The sequence below is a fragment of the Salmo salar genome, chromosome 01, assembly GCF_965601325.2.
Source record: "Salmo salar chromosome 01, fSalSal1, whole genome shotgun sequence".
NCBI classification, from domain to species: Eukaryota; Metazoa; Chordata; class Actinopteri; order Salmoniformes; family Salmonidae; genus Salmo; species Salmo salar.
The window spans coordinates 164217323-164232533 of record NC_138291.1 but is presented as its reverse complement, the minus strand read 5'-3'; the positions used below and the strand labels follow the sequence as shown (position 1 = coordinate 164232533).

Here is a 15211-nt window from a genome sequence, read left to right as displayed (position 1 = left end):
ATTTTCTTCCCCTACTGTATTCATTTATTTTGCTCCTTTGCACCCCAGTATTTCTACTTTGCATATTCATCCACTGCAAATCTACCATTCCAGTGTTTACCTTGCTATATTGTATTTACTTCGCCACCATGTTTATTTATTTTGCTCCTTTGCACCCCAGTATTTCTACTTTGCACATTCATCCACTGCAAATCTACCATTCCGGTGTTTTACTTGATATATTGTATTTACTTCACCACCATGGCCTATTTAAATAAAGGTGAAATAAAAAATATGTATATATTTTTCTCAATTTTAAATCTGCACAATCTCGAACAACCTACAGTCACGCAGATTTACAGACTAGTTGCAAATAAACTTTGCGTCAGTGTGTGAATCTGGGCCGGCTATAGGCTGCTTTGTTTTTAATAGAGGAGCCGGTACACAATTCCCTAAAAATATGTAGTGCAGGTATGGCGCTCCGGACAGCTCCGGCCCAAGTCAAGCACTGATGGAACCGTTTTACAGTGCCTGTTATTATTTCTCTACGTAAATTACTGTAACAGTCATACTCTGGGGCTACAGTAACTATAAATAGGATTAAAACTAAGGCTATGGTTAATAGTCAATGAAGTAACGAAATAAAAATGCATTAAAACACGTTATCTTAAAATAAACTTAATGGACATGGATTTGGTTATGTGAATTAAACACTAACATAAGGGAATCCTGTCCATTCCTAAAAGTTACAGCATCAAACCTTTATACCCTTCAATCTACAAACAGTACAGGAAAAACTGGAAAGCTGGTTTCAGTGTTTGATGAAATATTTTGTACAATGGTGGAATTATTCATACAACAAACTACCCAAGAACATATACGCCAGTGTAACAAATAACTTTAATTGCTTTGGTTTTGGCAAAAAGAAAAAGAAAAAAAAGTGGTGGTCATAAGAAAAGAACACTGAAAAGACCACCACCCAACACACTGGGAATAAAAGTACATAACTGACATACTCAAAAACATGTAAAGCGAACACATTAAACTACTACTACTACTACTATTATATTCCATGTTAAGCGTGAGAAAAAAATAAAGAATAGAAGAGCAACAGTGAGGCACAGAAACTGGAGAATTTATGGGACAAACAAATTAACCCGGACTGATGGGGGGGAATGAAAGACGAAGAATGAGACGAGATGAAAGACGAGAAAATAACAAGATTATAGTAAAACATGGCAAGACGGGGATAACACAATTTGAAATGGGACAGGTTCAAAACATTTTACAGACGAGATAGAAATGAGAAGAGTACCACTATGAAGACTAGGATAGTCAGACGGGGACATTTGGGAAACTGGCATGATTGAACTGCATATCTAACATCACTTCATAGATGTACTGTATATGTATTCGGAGATCCAATCATTCAAAGCAGTACCTGAGACAGCGTAGACCTAGGGGAACATTACCAAAAAAGGAACACCTAACCCTAACATATACATGAATAAACACCTTTAAAACTATTTTCCCAAATACAGGTCAGGAGGGAAAATAGAGCGTAACTAACTTCCTCTCCTCTTCTCTCAACATTACTTTAGGCACTTGGAAAGAACGTGTTTTCATCATAATTTATACTAACATGCTGAGAATCTTCAGTGTGTGCATGTGCCTTAAAACTAATCTTCCATAAATCCACGTGAAGTGCTACTAAACTCGACTCCACCGACCCCATCCATCCTGCTCCTTTAGGTTGAGGAAGCCAGTGTCAAGCTACAACACCGGATCTAGTCATACTCTGACTCTTAATCCATCGCCCCACCGACCCCTTCCTAATCCCAAATACAGTAACCCACCTCTAGTCTGGAAGAAAGGGGTTGGGCCATAATCTGTCACACCTGACATATAGTGAGACAATGACCAAGCGGAGTCTGCAGCATGGCAACCATCCATCATGTGGGATGATTGACAACTGTGTAGAAAAGGTTTTCCAAAAACGGTGTTCTTTTTATTCCTTGTGCTTCATAACCAGCATGGTACCTTCACATGGTTAAAAATATCAAATCATTTGGTGGGGAGGAGTAAAATGAGAGATGTGTAAAATAATATCTGAATGACTTGGGTTAGTTTCCCTAATAACTGTTCAATCTGTTTCCCTTACAAACCCTCTAAACACAACCAGTAAAAAAAATTTGGTGTGTAAACTCTGATTGCCGGTCACAGTGAAAAAATATGCGCTTCCTATTCCGTAAATTTTTTTTGCAAAAGTTGTTTAAATAGCGTTTACCCTCCACTGCATCACTGACTAAAACTATACCGAATTGATTACATCTGTAAAACGATTAATACTACATTGAAATCATGATAAAACAGGACCACTGATAAATTCACTAGTATCCAGACACGCAGACCACTCATAATGGATGAGTTGTTGACACACAATCTTTGCATCAACACATTACACTTGCAAATACATACTGAGGATATCACAAAATTGTCACCTCTGTTAGTTTGATCCCAGCAAACAACACATTGCTCATATTCACAAAACGACTCAAATTACACGGTTATCGCCAAGGGGTTACGAGTGTTCACACTAATTAAAAATACTTATTTTCTCATTGTCGTCATCATCAATATAGATATATACATGTACGTTATGTACTGGTCTTAAAAAAGCTAATCTGCCATGTCTTCACAGCATATATATATATATATATATATATTTTTCCTTCTCTCTTTTTTCTCCCCACATGTTTTGAACAGAGGAGGAGAACCCCCCCCCTTCTGGGACGCGTGCACATCCTGAGGTGGGGAGTTGATAAGGCTATGTACACGTCCCTGGCTGAGGGCAGGGGCCCTGGTAGGGTCCTAGAATGGTGATATAGTCTAGAGGCTCTGGATGTCCTAGGTCTATGGCAGGCTGGCTATGTCCCGTTTGGGTGGAGGCCCATCAGGCTTACAGATGGCCCCGTTAGCCTTGTCCTCGAAAATCATCACCCTGCAGAAAGAAAGAGAAAGAGAAAGAAAGAGAGATGGGGGACAGACAGAAAGAGAGAGAGAGAGAGAGAGAGAGAGGTCAGTGGCGGACTGCAAAACAAACTCAAAGTCTCCCAGAGCTAAGGGAATAGTAGGCGCTTTTCTAAAAGTACATTGCACAACATTGTCAATGGGGGTGTCCAGCTGTAGAACATAGAGTAGAGTGTTTTTAAGCAGCACACACTCACAAGCATGAAACATACATGCCCAGACAAACACACTAAGCACTTTTAGCTCTAGGTTTACAGTTAGCTTGAAGAGTTACTGGAAATGTGGTGTTGGGAAAGTGTGTGTGTGTGTGCGCACGAGTGAGTGAGAGAGAGAGCAAGTGAACATATGCCTGTGTATGCATATAGGCTATAGCAGGATTTGGGCCATGCACCAAGGGATGGGGTTGGGGAACGTGGTTGGCAACCCTGCCTAGACTGCCTCTATTCACTTCACGGTGCATGGGAGCTGGGAGCTGAGCAGGATTTAAGATGGTTGCCTTGCAGTGTCCAACCAGTGTCCCACACTAACGAAGATAGTGGCCATGGCCGAACACCCATACTAGTGTACTAATAGCATATGTTTTATAGTATGTGAAATTTGTAAATTTGTACTCCGAATGGGTCATCTAATGCACGATTGCGTTGACTCCCGCCATTCGTTCATTTTGGTACAGCGCTTCAATTTATCTGATTATCAACTGTTGTCAAACACCTGAGTCGGAAAAGACGAGTGATAGCTCAAACACAGAAATTAGTCTTCAGTTTAAGTATGTAGTACACTAGTATGGGTATTTGGACACCCCCAGTCACTAACAACACAGTCCCTAACAAGCGGCCAGGTCAGAGAAGGCGATCAGAACAGGACACCCTGCAGAGTTTAATAAGGGGCTTATGTCACCAATCTGACACACTGATCTAAATAGAGAGAGTAGAGAGAGAGGGACAAACTGAGATTGGGATAGAGGGGGTGAGGCACAAAACGGAAAGAGAAATAATAGTGAGATAAGAGAGGAATATGAGAGGCAGGAGTCCAAATACAACAAATTAAACCTGAAAAAAAAAGATGGAGACCATGAAAGGCCTTGAGAGAATGAAGGAGGGAGCCAGGGAGGAAGGGAGAAAGGGAGAAAGCAAGGGAGAGATGCACACAGAAAACAAGAGATAGAGAGAGAGAGAGCTGACAGGTTCTATTCAGGGCGAGCAGGCATCTTTACATTCCTTTTTGGTTAACCTCAGCAAAGCTCCTATAAGCTCATAATGAGCGCTGATCCCTATGGAGACCAAACCGCTGCCACGGCAACCTGAATGCTGGTGCACGGCTCCCTGGCAACCATGGCCCATTCTGTTCCTGACTACGTTACCCAGTGTTTCAGTGGATGGCTCAATCAGCTACCTCCAGCTGTATCTGCCTGACGGTGGCTACTGGATCAGTGTGTTTGAGGGGATTGCTCATCTTAAATAATGTAATGAGTAGTGATTTGGGATGTAAGATGATTTGTATTGTAGATAAGTCATTCTGCAAAGCCTTGCTCAGGCCGACCCTCTCGCGAACGCCCACTATGCCTCTAAATTCCTCTCTGACAATGCAGCCTCAGTTGTCAGGCACAGCCACACCGGTTCCACTAATATAGCCGGGATTATCTAATTGGCTGGCTGGGCTCCATGAGGAAAGAGAGGGATTCCTCATCTCACTGTGTGGTGGTTCACACACTAACCCTGGAAAGCCTATCACACTGACCTGAACTAGGATTCACTACACAGAACCATACAGTTACCGATCAACTACTTACTCCATGGTCAACCTCTGTAGATCTAACCTTTTATCCATAATAACTAGGCTAACTACACAATGCTATGGTAATAATCACTAGTTAACTGATATGGACAAATACCTCTATCAATACTCTTCAGATAATCCCTCGTTCTTCAAGTTAGAAGTAAACAGAATAGATACATCATTGTCCTCTTGTGCAGTGAAGAGGAACGTGTCACCTGTCTCTATCTAATAGATACATCCTTGTCCTCTGGTGCTGTGAAGAGGAATGTTTCACCGGTCTTGTCTGCATCTTCCTCTATCAATGAGTATACTTACAAGCGCAAAAATTTGATATTAAACTGATTATGGCAATAGGCAGATTATGCAATAGTCTTGTAAACACCTTACTCTGCTTATCTTAATTGGTGTGTAGTTAAAAATCAAAGTAAGCATACGTCAATTAAAACACCTGGTTTTCTGAGCAATCATTCAAATTATTAGGATACGTGTATACCTTAAACAGCGTTTCCAGCGGTGTATTAGATCTGCGCATGTGCCAGCACCAGCTAAGAGAGCCTCCCTCTTTAGTGCCAGTGAAGTGTGTTCAGAAAAACCGAAAATAAGTCCGAACTCCGAATTAAATAGTATTCGCAAAAATAACATGGTCACTGTGGTAGAACGTTTATTTTGATTGGTGATTTTCTGCATTTATCAAAAGTCCCATCATTAGCTTGATTTCAGATGTGTCCATGTAAACAGGATTATTAGGGAAATCATTCTTCTTGCAAAGCATGTAAACGTTTTACATGCCGAGTGGTGTAGTGGTCTACGGCACTGCATCGCTGTGCCACTAGAGAGCTTGGTTCGAGTCCAGGCTCTGTCACAGTCGGCCGCGACCACCCATGGGGCGGCGCACAATTGGCCCAGCGTCGTCCGGGTTAGGCCGGACAGGGATTTCACCGCTTGTGCCATTTCTCACCTGGGTGTCTAAATACACTTGGAATGTAAACCAAAATGTGAGAAACATATGTTAATGTAACTAAGTACAGGATATAAATAATATGCTGTGTGTCTGTGTGCGTACGTGTGCGTGTGAAGCCAAATGTGTGTTTAGTTTACTCTGACACTCAAACGGCCAATCCAAGAAACAATAGGACTGGACTTGGAAAATAGGCCTGGGGAAAAAAATTATCTATGAATAACAATTTACTAACCATATAATAGCTCCTGTTTTCTGCCCGCAAATCCCTCACCCACTCTCTCAGCTTTCCGATCCCTCTCTCCAACTCTCACTCTCCATCCCAGGAGAAACTACATAATATAATAAAACAAGAGATGTTGGAGATCGCTGTGGCTAACTTGGACAACGTCCAATCAGATGCATGCATTAAAGGCTGGAGCGGGAGAAAGGTTTTTGAAAAGGGTGGGGTGCTTTTCTCAAATCACTCAAAGAATAGAGTTTAGCAACATTTGTATTTTTTCTCTCTTAGGGCAGTGAATGAGGCCCTATCTAATTCACTCTTAATGGAGAGGAAGGCGGACAACTGCACATCGCATGAGAGAGAGAGAGCGAGATTCAAGGCCAACATCTGGTTAGTCCCCTTGAATAAGGCAACAGTATGGAATTCAGTGACTTGCCCTCTATATAATAATATATAATAAACACTCAAACATGTCTAATATATCAGTCAGAATAAATAGGCTAACTTATTAGGCTCTAACTTTCTGAACCGTCCTCACCCCTCCCTTCCGGCAAGAGGTTCATCAGAAGTGAACATGGATAACTACACCATCTAGTTCAATTAGGACAGGGTCCTCACTCCTACTGCGGAAGGATGGAGGAGAGAGCGCGAGCGAGAGAAACAAAGAGAGTGTAAGGGCAGTGGAGAACAGTTTTGTTTCCTCCTGATGACGATTAGTGCATTTTAGATTATTTTAGAGATTTGCCTGGTTAAGGGTCTGCCTGGCCAGCTTACTCCAGTTAGAGCTGACACGCAATAGCAAACACACACTGACCATCCCCTTAGATCTCTGCCCAAATCCAACCCAGGATGTTGTCCTGTTTGAGAAGGGCTTACACATGAAGTAACCCTGCCCAAAAACACTTGTCTGGCTTTCCAAGGTCCATTCATCTCGACTCAGCTTTTCCCCTCAGCTTTTCCTCTCAGATTTTCCCCTTAAAACCTGTTGAGGACAGACGTTCCGCCAGCGGGACCCCTCGCCAACAGCCAATGGAATAGCAGGGCGTGAAATACAAAACAACAAAAATCTCATAATTCAAATCTCAAACAATCAAACTATTTTACACCATTTTAAAAATAAACTTCTCGTTAATCCAACCACATTGTCCGATTTCAAAAAAGCTTTACGGCGAAAGCATAGCATTAGATTATGTTAGGACATCACCTTGACAAGAAAAACCACACAGCCATTTTCCAAGCAAGGAGAAGCGTCACAAAAACCAGAAATACAGCTAAAATTAATCACTAACCTTTGACTATCATCAGATGACACTCCCAGGACTCAATGTTACACAATACATGTATGTTTTGCTCGATAAAGTTCATATTTATATCCAAAAACCCCATTTTACATTGGCTCGTGATGTTCAGACAATATTTTGCCTCCCAAAACTTCCGGTGAATGAGCACATCAATTTACAGAAATACTCATCATAAACGTTGATCAAATTTACAACACAGTTATTCAAAGAATTATAGATACACTTCTCCTTAATGCAACCGCTGTGTCAGATTTCAAAATAGCTTTACGGCGAAAGCACATTTTTCAATATTCTGAGTACAGAGCTCAGCCATCAAAGCAAGCTATACAGTTACCCGCCAAGTTCTGGAGTCAACAAAACCTCAGAAATAGTATTATAAATCTTCACTTATCTTTGCTGATCTTCGTCAGAATGCACTCCCAGGACTCCCACAAGAAATGTTTGTTTTGTTCGATAAAGTCCATAATTTATGTCCAAATACGTCCGTTTTGTTCGCGCATTTAGATCACTAGTCCGAAGGTACAATGCGCGAGCACAAAACCCTAGATGAAAAGTCAAAAAGTTCCATTACCGTTCGTAGAAACATGTCAAACGATGTTTACAATCAATCCTTAGGGTCTTTTTAACATAAATCTTCGATAATATTTCAACCGGACAATAGCGTATTCATTACAGAGGAAAAAGAAGGAACGGTGCGCCTGCGTGGGTGCGCCTGCGTGACTGCGCTGTAAACAACTCTTGGCCTCAGCCTAGTTCGCTTGTTGAGTCAGCTCTTATTCTCTCCCCATTCACAGTAGAAGCATGAAACAAGGTTCTAAAGACTGTTGACATCTAGTGGAAGCCCTAGGAAGTGCAAAATGACCCCACAGACACTGTAGTTTGGATAGGCAATCACTTGAAAAACTACAAACCTCAGATTTCCCACTTCCTGGTTGGATTCTTCTCAGGTTTATGCCTGCCATATGAGTTCTGTTATACACACAGACATCATTCAAACAGTTTTAGAAACGTCAGAGTGTTTTCTATCCAAATCTACTAATAATATGCAAATATTTGACTCTGGGCCCAAGTAGCAGGCAGTTTACTCTGGGCACGCTTTTCATCCGAACGTGAAACTACTGCCCCAAACAGGTTTTAACAGTGTTGCCCTTACGTGAAAAGTGACTTTTTACAAGGTGAAGTTTTGGAATGTACTCGACATTGTTTGTTTCCCACCATGAACACCAGAAGGTGTTTTGCTACCATGGCGATTTAACGCTGGTTCGGTACTAGAATTTTTGTTAAGTTCTGCACTTCTGTCAAAATGTGTCTCACGTGATTGAGAGGATCAAGTCTGTCTATCAGAGCAGCCCCTTTATAACGCAAAGGGCCTGCTCTACTTCCTCATTCATTGCTAGAGCTGTCTGGGCTGCATTGTTATCTCCCCACTCATGCTGCACAGACGTTAACACACTTGAATAATGCAACACGGCATGCATGACTATTTGCAAAACAAAGTTCATGCATTCTAGACCACATTTACAATGCAAGACAACAGTAGCTTCCAGCTTTGACTGTAGGCTACCAAAAACGAATCAACTTCTTCGTCACCCTCTCCTCCACCTGTGGTAAATTCAATTGATTGGACATGATTTGGAAAGGCACACACCGGTCTATGGAAGAAGTTTGAAACCACCAAGACTCTTCCTAGAGCTGGCCGCCCAGCCACTGAGCAGTCGGGGAAGAAGAGTCTTGGTCAGGGAGGTGACCAAGAAGCCGATGATCACTCTGACAGAGCTCCAGAGTTCCTCTGTGGAGATGGGAGAACCTTCCAGAAGAACAACCATCTCTGTAGCACTCCACCAAATCAGGCCTTTATGGTAGAGTGGCCAGACGGAAGCCAATGCTCAGTAAAAGGCACATGACACCCGTTTGGAGTTTGCCTAAAGGACTCTCAGACCATGTGAAAGAAGATACTGTGGTCTGACAAAACCAAGATTCAACTCTTTGGCCTGAATGCCAAGCGTCACGTCTGGAAGAAAGTAGGCTCCTCTTATCACCTGGCCAATACCATCCCTACGGTGAAGCATGGGTGGCAGCATCATGCTGTGGGAATGTTTTTCAGCAGTAGAGACTGGGAGACTAGTCGAGGGAAAGATGAACGGAGCAAAGTTCAGAGAGATCCTTAATGAAAACCTGCTCCAGAGCGCTCAGGACCTCAGACTGGGGTGAAGGTTCACCTTCCAACAGGACAACGACCCTAAGCACACAGCCAAGACAACGCAGGAGTGGCTTCGGGACAAGTCTCTGAATGTCCTTGAGTGGCCCAGCCAGAGCCCGGACTTGAACCTGATCAAACATCTCTGGAGAGACCTGAAAATAGCTGGGCATCGAAGCTCCCCATCCAACCTGACAGTGCTTGAGAGGATCTGCAGAGAAGAATGGGAGAAACTCCCAAATACAGGTGTGCCAAGCTTGTAGCGTCATACCCAAGAAGACTCGAGGCAGTAATTGCTGCCAAAGGTGCTTCAACAAAGTACTGAGTAAAGGGTCTGAATACTTATGTAAATGTGATATTTGCAAAGATCGCAAACAGTTTTTACTTTGTCATTTTGGGGTATTGTGATTGTTTTTTAAAAATCAATTTTAGAATAAGGCTGTAACGTAACAAAATGTGGAAAAAGTGAAGGGGTCTGAATACTTTCCGAATGCACTGTACATGTCAGAGCTCAGGGTCTCTGCTTCACAGCTCTGCATGGGTTTTGACTGACAGCGGTTCTGAAATTTAGCAATGCGCGTGACAAGAAGTTGCCCCATTTTTTACATTTTAGTCATTTAGCAGACGCTCTTATCCAGAGCGACTTACAGTAGTGAATGCATACATTTCATTTCATTGATTTGAAATTTGATTTCATGCATTTAAAAAAAAATAAAAAAAAAAATGTTGTACTGGCCCCCCATCCCTCCAGCTAATTGGGCAACTTCAAGGTATTATTTCAAAATCAAAAAGGGGCTTAGGTGGTGGACGTGGCAGATGGCATGGCAATGAGTGCGTTTGGCTGTCGGCGCAGCTACATTTTAGAATTTTAAAGCCAATTTCTTACAATTATACAAATTTCTCCATAGAGCGGAGAGACAATTTTGCAGTTTTAAAGCTAATTTCTTGCAATTCTACATATTCTGTCATGGATAATGCTGTGTTCTTTTGCTCAAACATAAAATGAATTCTGCTAAATCCATTGTTTTTTTTAAATGTTAAATTCTCCCTGACTTTCTAGCTTTTATTTTGGTGATTGTTAGTCCTCTAAAATTATATTATAAAAAAATATAGATCCATTCTCTTTTTTTACATACTTTATATCCGTTTTAGTCGTTTAAGTTTATACTTATGTGTTTTCCATCCCAGAAATGTAGAAAACATGTTATCATAATATATTAATGGATTACAATGGCAGAAAAATCCCTGACTTCTGCAAATGTTTTGTTGTTCGAGTGAGGTGTAAAGGCTGTAAATTATGAATGCTCAATGTATTTTGAAAGACATTGAGGATTATAATAAATACCGTTTTGATGTCATACAAGGAAGCCAAAGACCCATGAGTCCAAATGTGCCCTTCACATTTCCACATCATAAAACGAATGTAATATTCAGTGTCAGCGTTTACGATAAATACGTTGAATGTACAGTTAGAAGATGACATGGCGTTATACCTTGGGTTGTCCTGAAAAGAATAAGCCCATTTGTTGTATTGTGAAGAAAATTTGACACAGACCATGCATTTGAATGCACTCATGACTCCATTCTTTGCGCACCAAAATTACAAATCTGTCTCTCTGCCTTGTGAAAGCCTAACACTAAGATTGTATTCAATAATTCAGCTAGTCATGTTGGCAATAGAACAAGCGTTTCAAATTATGCCCACCTGACCCAGATTGCGATATATAAAATGGCCCGTTTTTGGATTGCGTAAACAGAAGTAATTGTGTAAAGGCAGACATGCAGGGCTGTGTTCCAAACAAAACAACCACATGTGCTTGCTCTAGTTCTTCAACGGCACAACTAGGAAAGCTGAAAAAAAATAAAAAATAAACACTTATAGTTGAAAACTTTGAGTCATAAAAGTGCACACTTTGGAGAGATGTGTCACTTGGAAACACCAGTTAGACCTCGCACTCAAACCCATGTAAGTTTGTCTTATGTTGCACCTACCCCACATTTCCAAGAATCTTATCATGTTACTGAATGCATTCAGATATTTTCAGATTACGTTATCAGAAAATGTGGCGAAAAGTACAGTAAATGATAATGCACATAAAATCAACAGTGTAATGTTTGGATTCAGTCTTGTGTTAGGTGAACTGTTGTGTCCTCACCTTTAGTCTAATACTTTTTCCATAATATCCAAACAGTTCCCTTTAAATTCCTACCATGGTTATGCATACCCAGCTTCATTTCACATTTTAGTAATTTAGCAGACTCTTACCCAGAGCGACTTAGAGGAGCAATTAGGTTAAAGTGCCTTGCTCAAGGCATATTTATTCCGTAAGAAACATTTAAATTTAGCCCTATCCATAAAAGCCAATTCACACGAGTTTAAGGAGCTAAAAGAGAGAGCACACTTCTATGCAAATGTTGTTGATCAGTACAGTAAAATGTTCTCCAAGCAGCTGCCAATAAAATAAGTCCTAAATGGAAGGGATTGTTTGTAATCTGTTGACCAATGAAATCAGCTAAAACAAGCTCAATAACTCAATGCATGCACACACTCCTATTGAAGAATACGCATTCACGTGTATTGTGAATAGACCTAGGCTACATTTTGATTTACCCAGTTTATCAATAGAGAGATTTAAAGTTCAAATAAATGATTGCCATTGTCGTTTTTGTAGTTAGATTGGTAAAAAGTCAAATTGACTGTCTGATTGTGTAATTGATTCATTAATGCATACATGGCTCTCTCTAAAAGCACATAATGTTTAAATGTAATGATATTGAACTCAAGATGCCCAACGATTTAACAGAGCAGTAGCTGAGTTTCTCTCTCTGGATCAAGTGCCATTGTGTGACTTAGGCTAATATGCCTTCTTTTATTTGGTGGTATCGTTTTGGTATGGAGTATCGTGATGGTATCGAGTACTGTGATACTAAACGTGGTTTCGGTATTGAAGTCAAAGTTCTGGTATCGTGACGACACACACGCCAAAATACAAAGAACGTCAACCGAGACATATTGTAGGTAACAATGCATTTGGTCACTCACACACCCACACTGAAGAAAAACAGATGCCAATGAAACATGACGCGATAAAAAGCACATATGTCGGCGACAGGTGCCGCACACACACACACCAACCCAATACACCACAACAGACACACACACCACAAACACTCACAGTTTGAGAACGGCCGAGCGCTTGCCCAGCATCATCTTGACAAAGTCTCTGTAGTTGATGCTGTCGCTGATGCCTTCGGTCACCTCAGAGATCATCTTCTTCATCTCCAGGTGGGTCTTAGGAACACCCAGCTTCTCCATCATCCTCTTCAGACCCATCATATCTGGAGGAAAACACAGGAGAATGGTTAACACAAAAACGAGAACGACACACACACCACACCTGGCAAACACACATACGCAAGCAGCCAAATGTGCTTGCCTGACACCTGTTTTCAAGGCCAGTAGGTCAACTACAGTATCACCTTTCTAGTGAGACACAATGGTGACTAATGAACCCCTTATAGACCTCTAGTTCATCCAATACAGACAACACACTGAGGTATTAACCAATGTTCCCTCACATTCTTTTCCGGCACTGAGCAAATTTCAGGTCTGCTGAGCGCAAACTTGAACGCCGTAGAAATTCTGTGCAACTTCCAGCGCACGTATACTGTGAACACTGAGGTTGTACCACTTTAAGTTACAGTTTTAACAGTGGCCAAGTAGGCTACTTTATCATAATGTAGTCCTACCAGAGCGGCCTACCATAAAAAACTATGGAGAAAATGCATCCAATAACATTTTAACATAGAAATAACTGTTCTAGCATTCAGCCTACAGTAGCAGCCAATGTGTGGTGTTCAATGTAGGCCAACATTCCATGAGACTTTTGACATTAATACATTTATCCACTTGTCCTTCAGACAAGGAGGTGACTGAAAATGTGTTGTTTGATGCAAGAAATCACTTTACAAAATAAAATGCATTGTTATTCCCATACCATTATTAGAAAAATCTGACAAATTATTCTACCCTCTGCCTATTGGCTACTTATTAAAGCTAGTCTCAAAATACAAAACCGCCCTTTAATACAAAAAAAAAAAAAAAAAGCTCTTTACCGGACTCGCTTTTCAAATATGCCTAGAAATGCACACATTTGGTGCTCTTGTAGGAAGTAATCACTCTCCTATTGCTGACTATAAATGATCTAACTGGCTAATAACTCACTACCTAGCAAAGGATATGAACATGTGCATATGTGGCTACATGCAGCTCTCGCTTTGATCTCAAAACAAGCACATTTATTTACGACCGATCTTGCTGTAAACACAGTCCAGTTCAAAGTAAATGGCACAGATCCATATATGGCAATGGTCTATTTACATATAGGCCTACTGTAGCTCTGATTGTTTATGCCGCACCAGTCTGTGTAGAGTATGGGCTGCGTATTACGTGTCAATGCAATAGAATCCTACTCCGATGCGTTCCGCCTACAACAAAATCTCATAAATTGTTTGTTTTGGTAAGTTGCATTGAAAGTGGCTAATATTGGGTTGATTTGATCACAATTGCCACAGTTAAGGGAGACATTGATAGTGTTAACAGGGAAAACTATAGAAGTGGTCGCTGTCAAGATCACGGAGTCAAAACGCAAGCCGAGACCTACCGCTCAGATACATGACAAAAAAAAAAGTTAAATTATGTAACATTAACCAATTAAAAACAGTACTGTAACAATGAGGTTTGTGCAGTAAGCTATAGGCCCAATACATTATCACTGCATATTGGCTTTGCTTGAATTGCCCTGTCAATGCATTGCTGATTGGGACATTTAAAAAAATTATATTTCAAAATTTGAGGAAGGCTATATGATCACACCGGTAATAGATCTGTTGTTTAATTATTTGTGAGACACAGCTGAGTGAGCATACATTTAAATAATTTGCTTTTTATTTTACTGGGCAGATGTTGCATGCATCTGATGGTCAGTCTCAGCGGAGGGAGAGAGCAGCAGACTGAGGGTCCGCCTCAACATCCCTCCGCTCTCCCTTTCTTCCACTGACACTGATCAAAAAGGGACACCGTCTTCCAGCTGATAGGGAAAACCGAGTCGTACCGCATTATTTCTGCCTCGTGCACAAATTCATGTTGTTAATCCTATGAACAGAGAAAGTGAAATATATCGCGATATTCAAAAAGAGACCCAAGCTGCTAACAACAACCGCAGGCCTATAAATACACTTTCCTACTCATTCCTTACTGCTGCACTGCTTGTTGTAGCGCTGTGTGGAAATAGGAAGAAGGCGCATTTTATGGCTTATAAGTGTTGAATAAAGTTCACAGTGCTGAGTAAGAACTTAAAGATTAACTCAGTCATAAAAACAGCAGCTCTTTGCTGTATCTGTTGACAGTCTCTCTAGTAATGTTTTAAACATTTTTGAAATCTCAAAGTATCAACTTTGCTGTAGCTTTATTTTCTTAACCTTTTTTGTGATATCCAATTGCAAATCTTGTCTCATCGCTGCAACAACCCAACGGGCTCGGGGGAGGCGAAGGTCGAGCCATGTGTCCTCCGAAACATGACCCGCCAAACCTTGCTACTTAACACCCGTCCGCTTAACCCGCCACAAGGAGTCGCTAGAGTGCGATGAGCCTAGTAAAGCCCCCCCCCCCGGCCAAACTCTCCCCTAACCCGGACGACGCTGGGTCAATTGTGCGCCGCCCTATGGGACTCACGGTCATGGCCGGT

At 41.2% G+C, this 15211-nt stretch overlaps 1 protein-coding gene across 1 annotated transcript in view; it reads right to left on the bottom strand.

Moving 5' to 3' along the window:
* Window positions 1-860: 860 nt before the first annotated feature.
* Window positions 861-15211, bottom strand: part of LOC106568681 (allograft inflammatory factor 1-like) — a 34163-nt gene continuing 19812 nt past the window's right edge. Inside the window, exons 5-6 of the mRNA XM_045692325.2 lie at window positions 12641-12803; window positions 861-2980 (exon numbers count right to left, since the gene is read on the bottom strand). Of these exons, the coding sequence (XP_045548281.1) occupies window positions 2893-2980; window positions 12641-12803 (251 nt within the window). The 3' untranslated portion in view covers window positions 861-2892. The remainder of the gene's footprint in view (window positions 2981-12640; window positions 12804-15211) is intronic.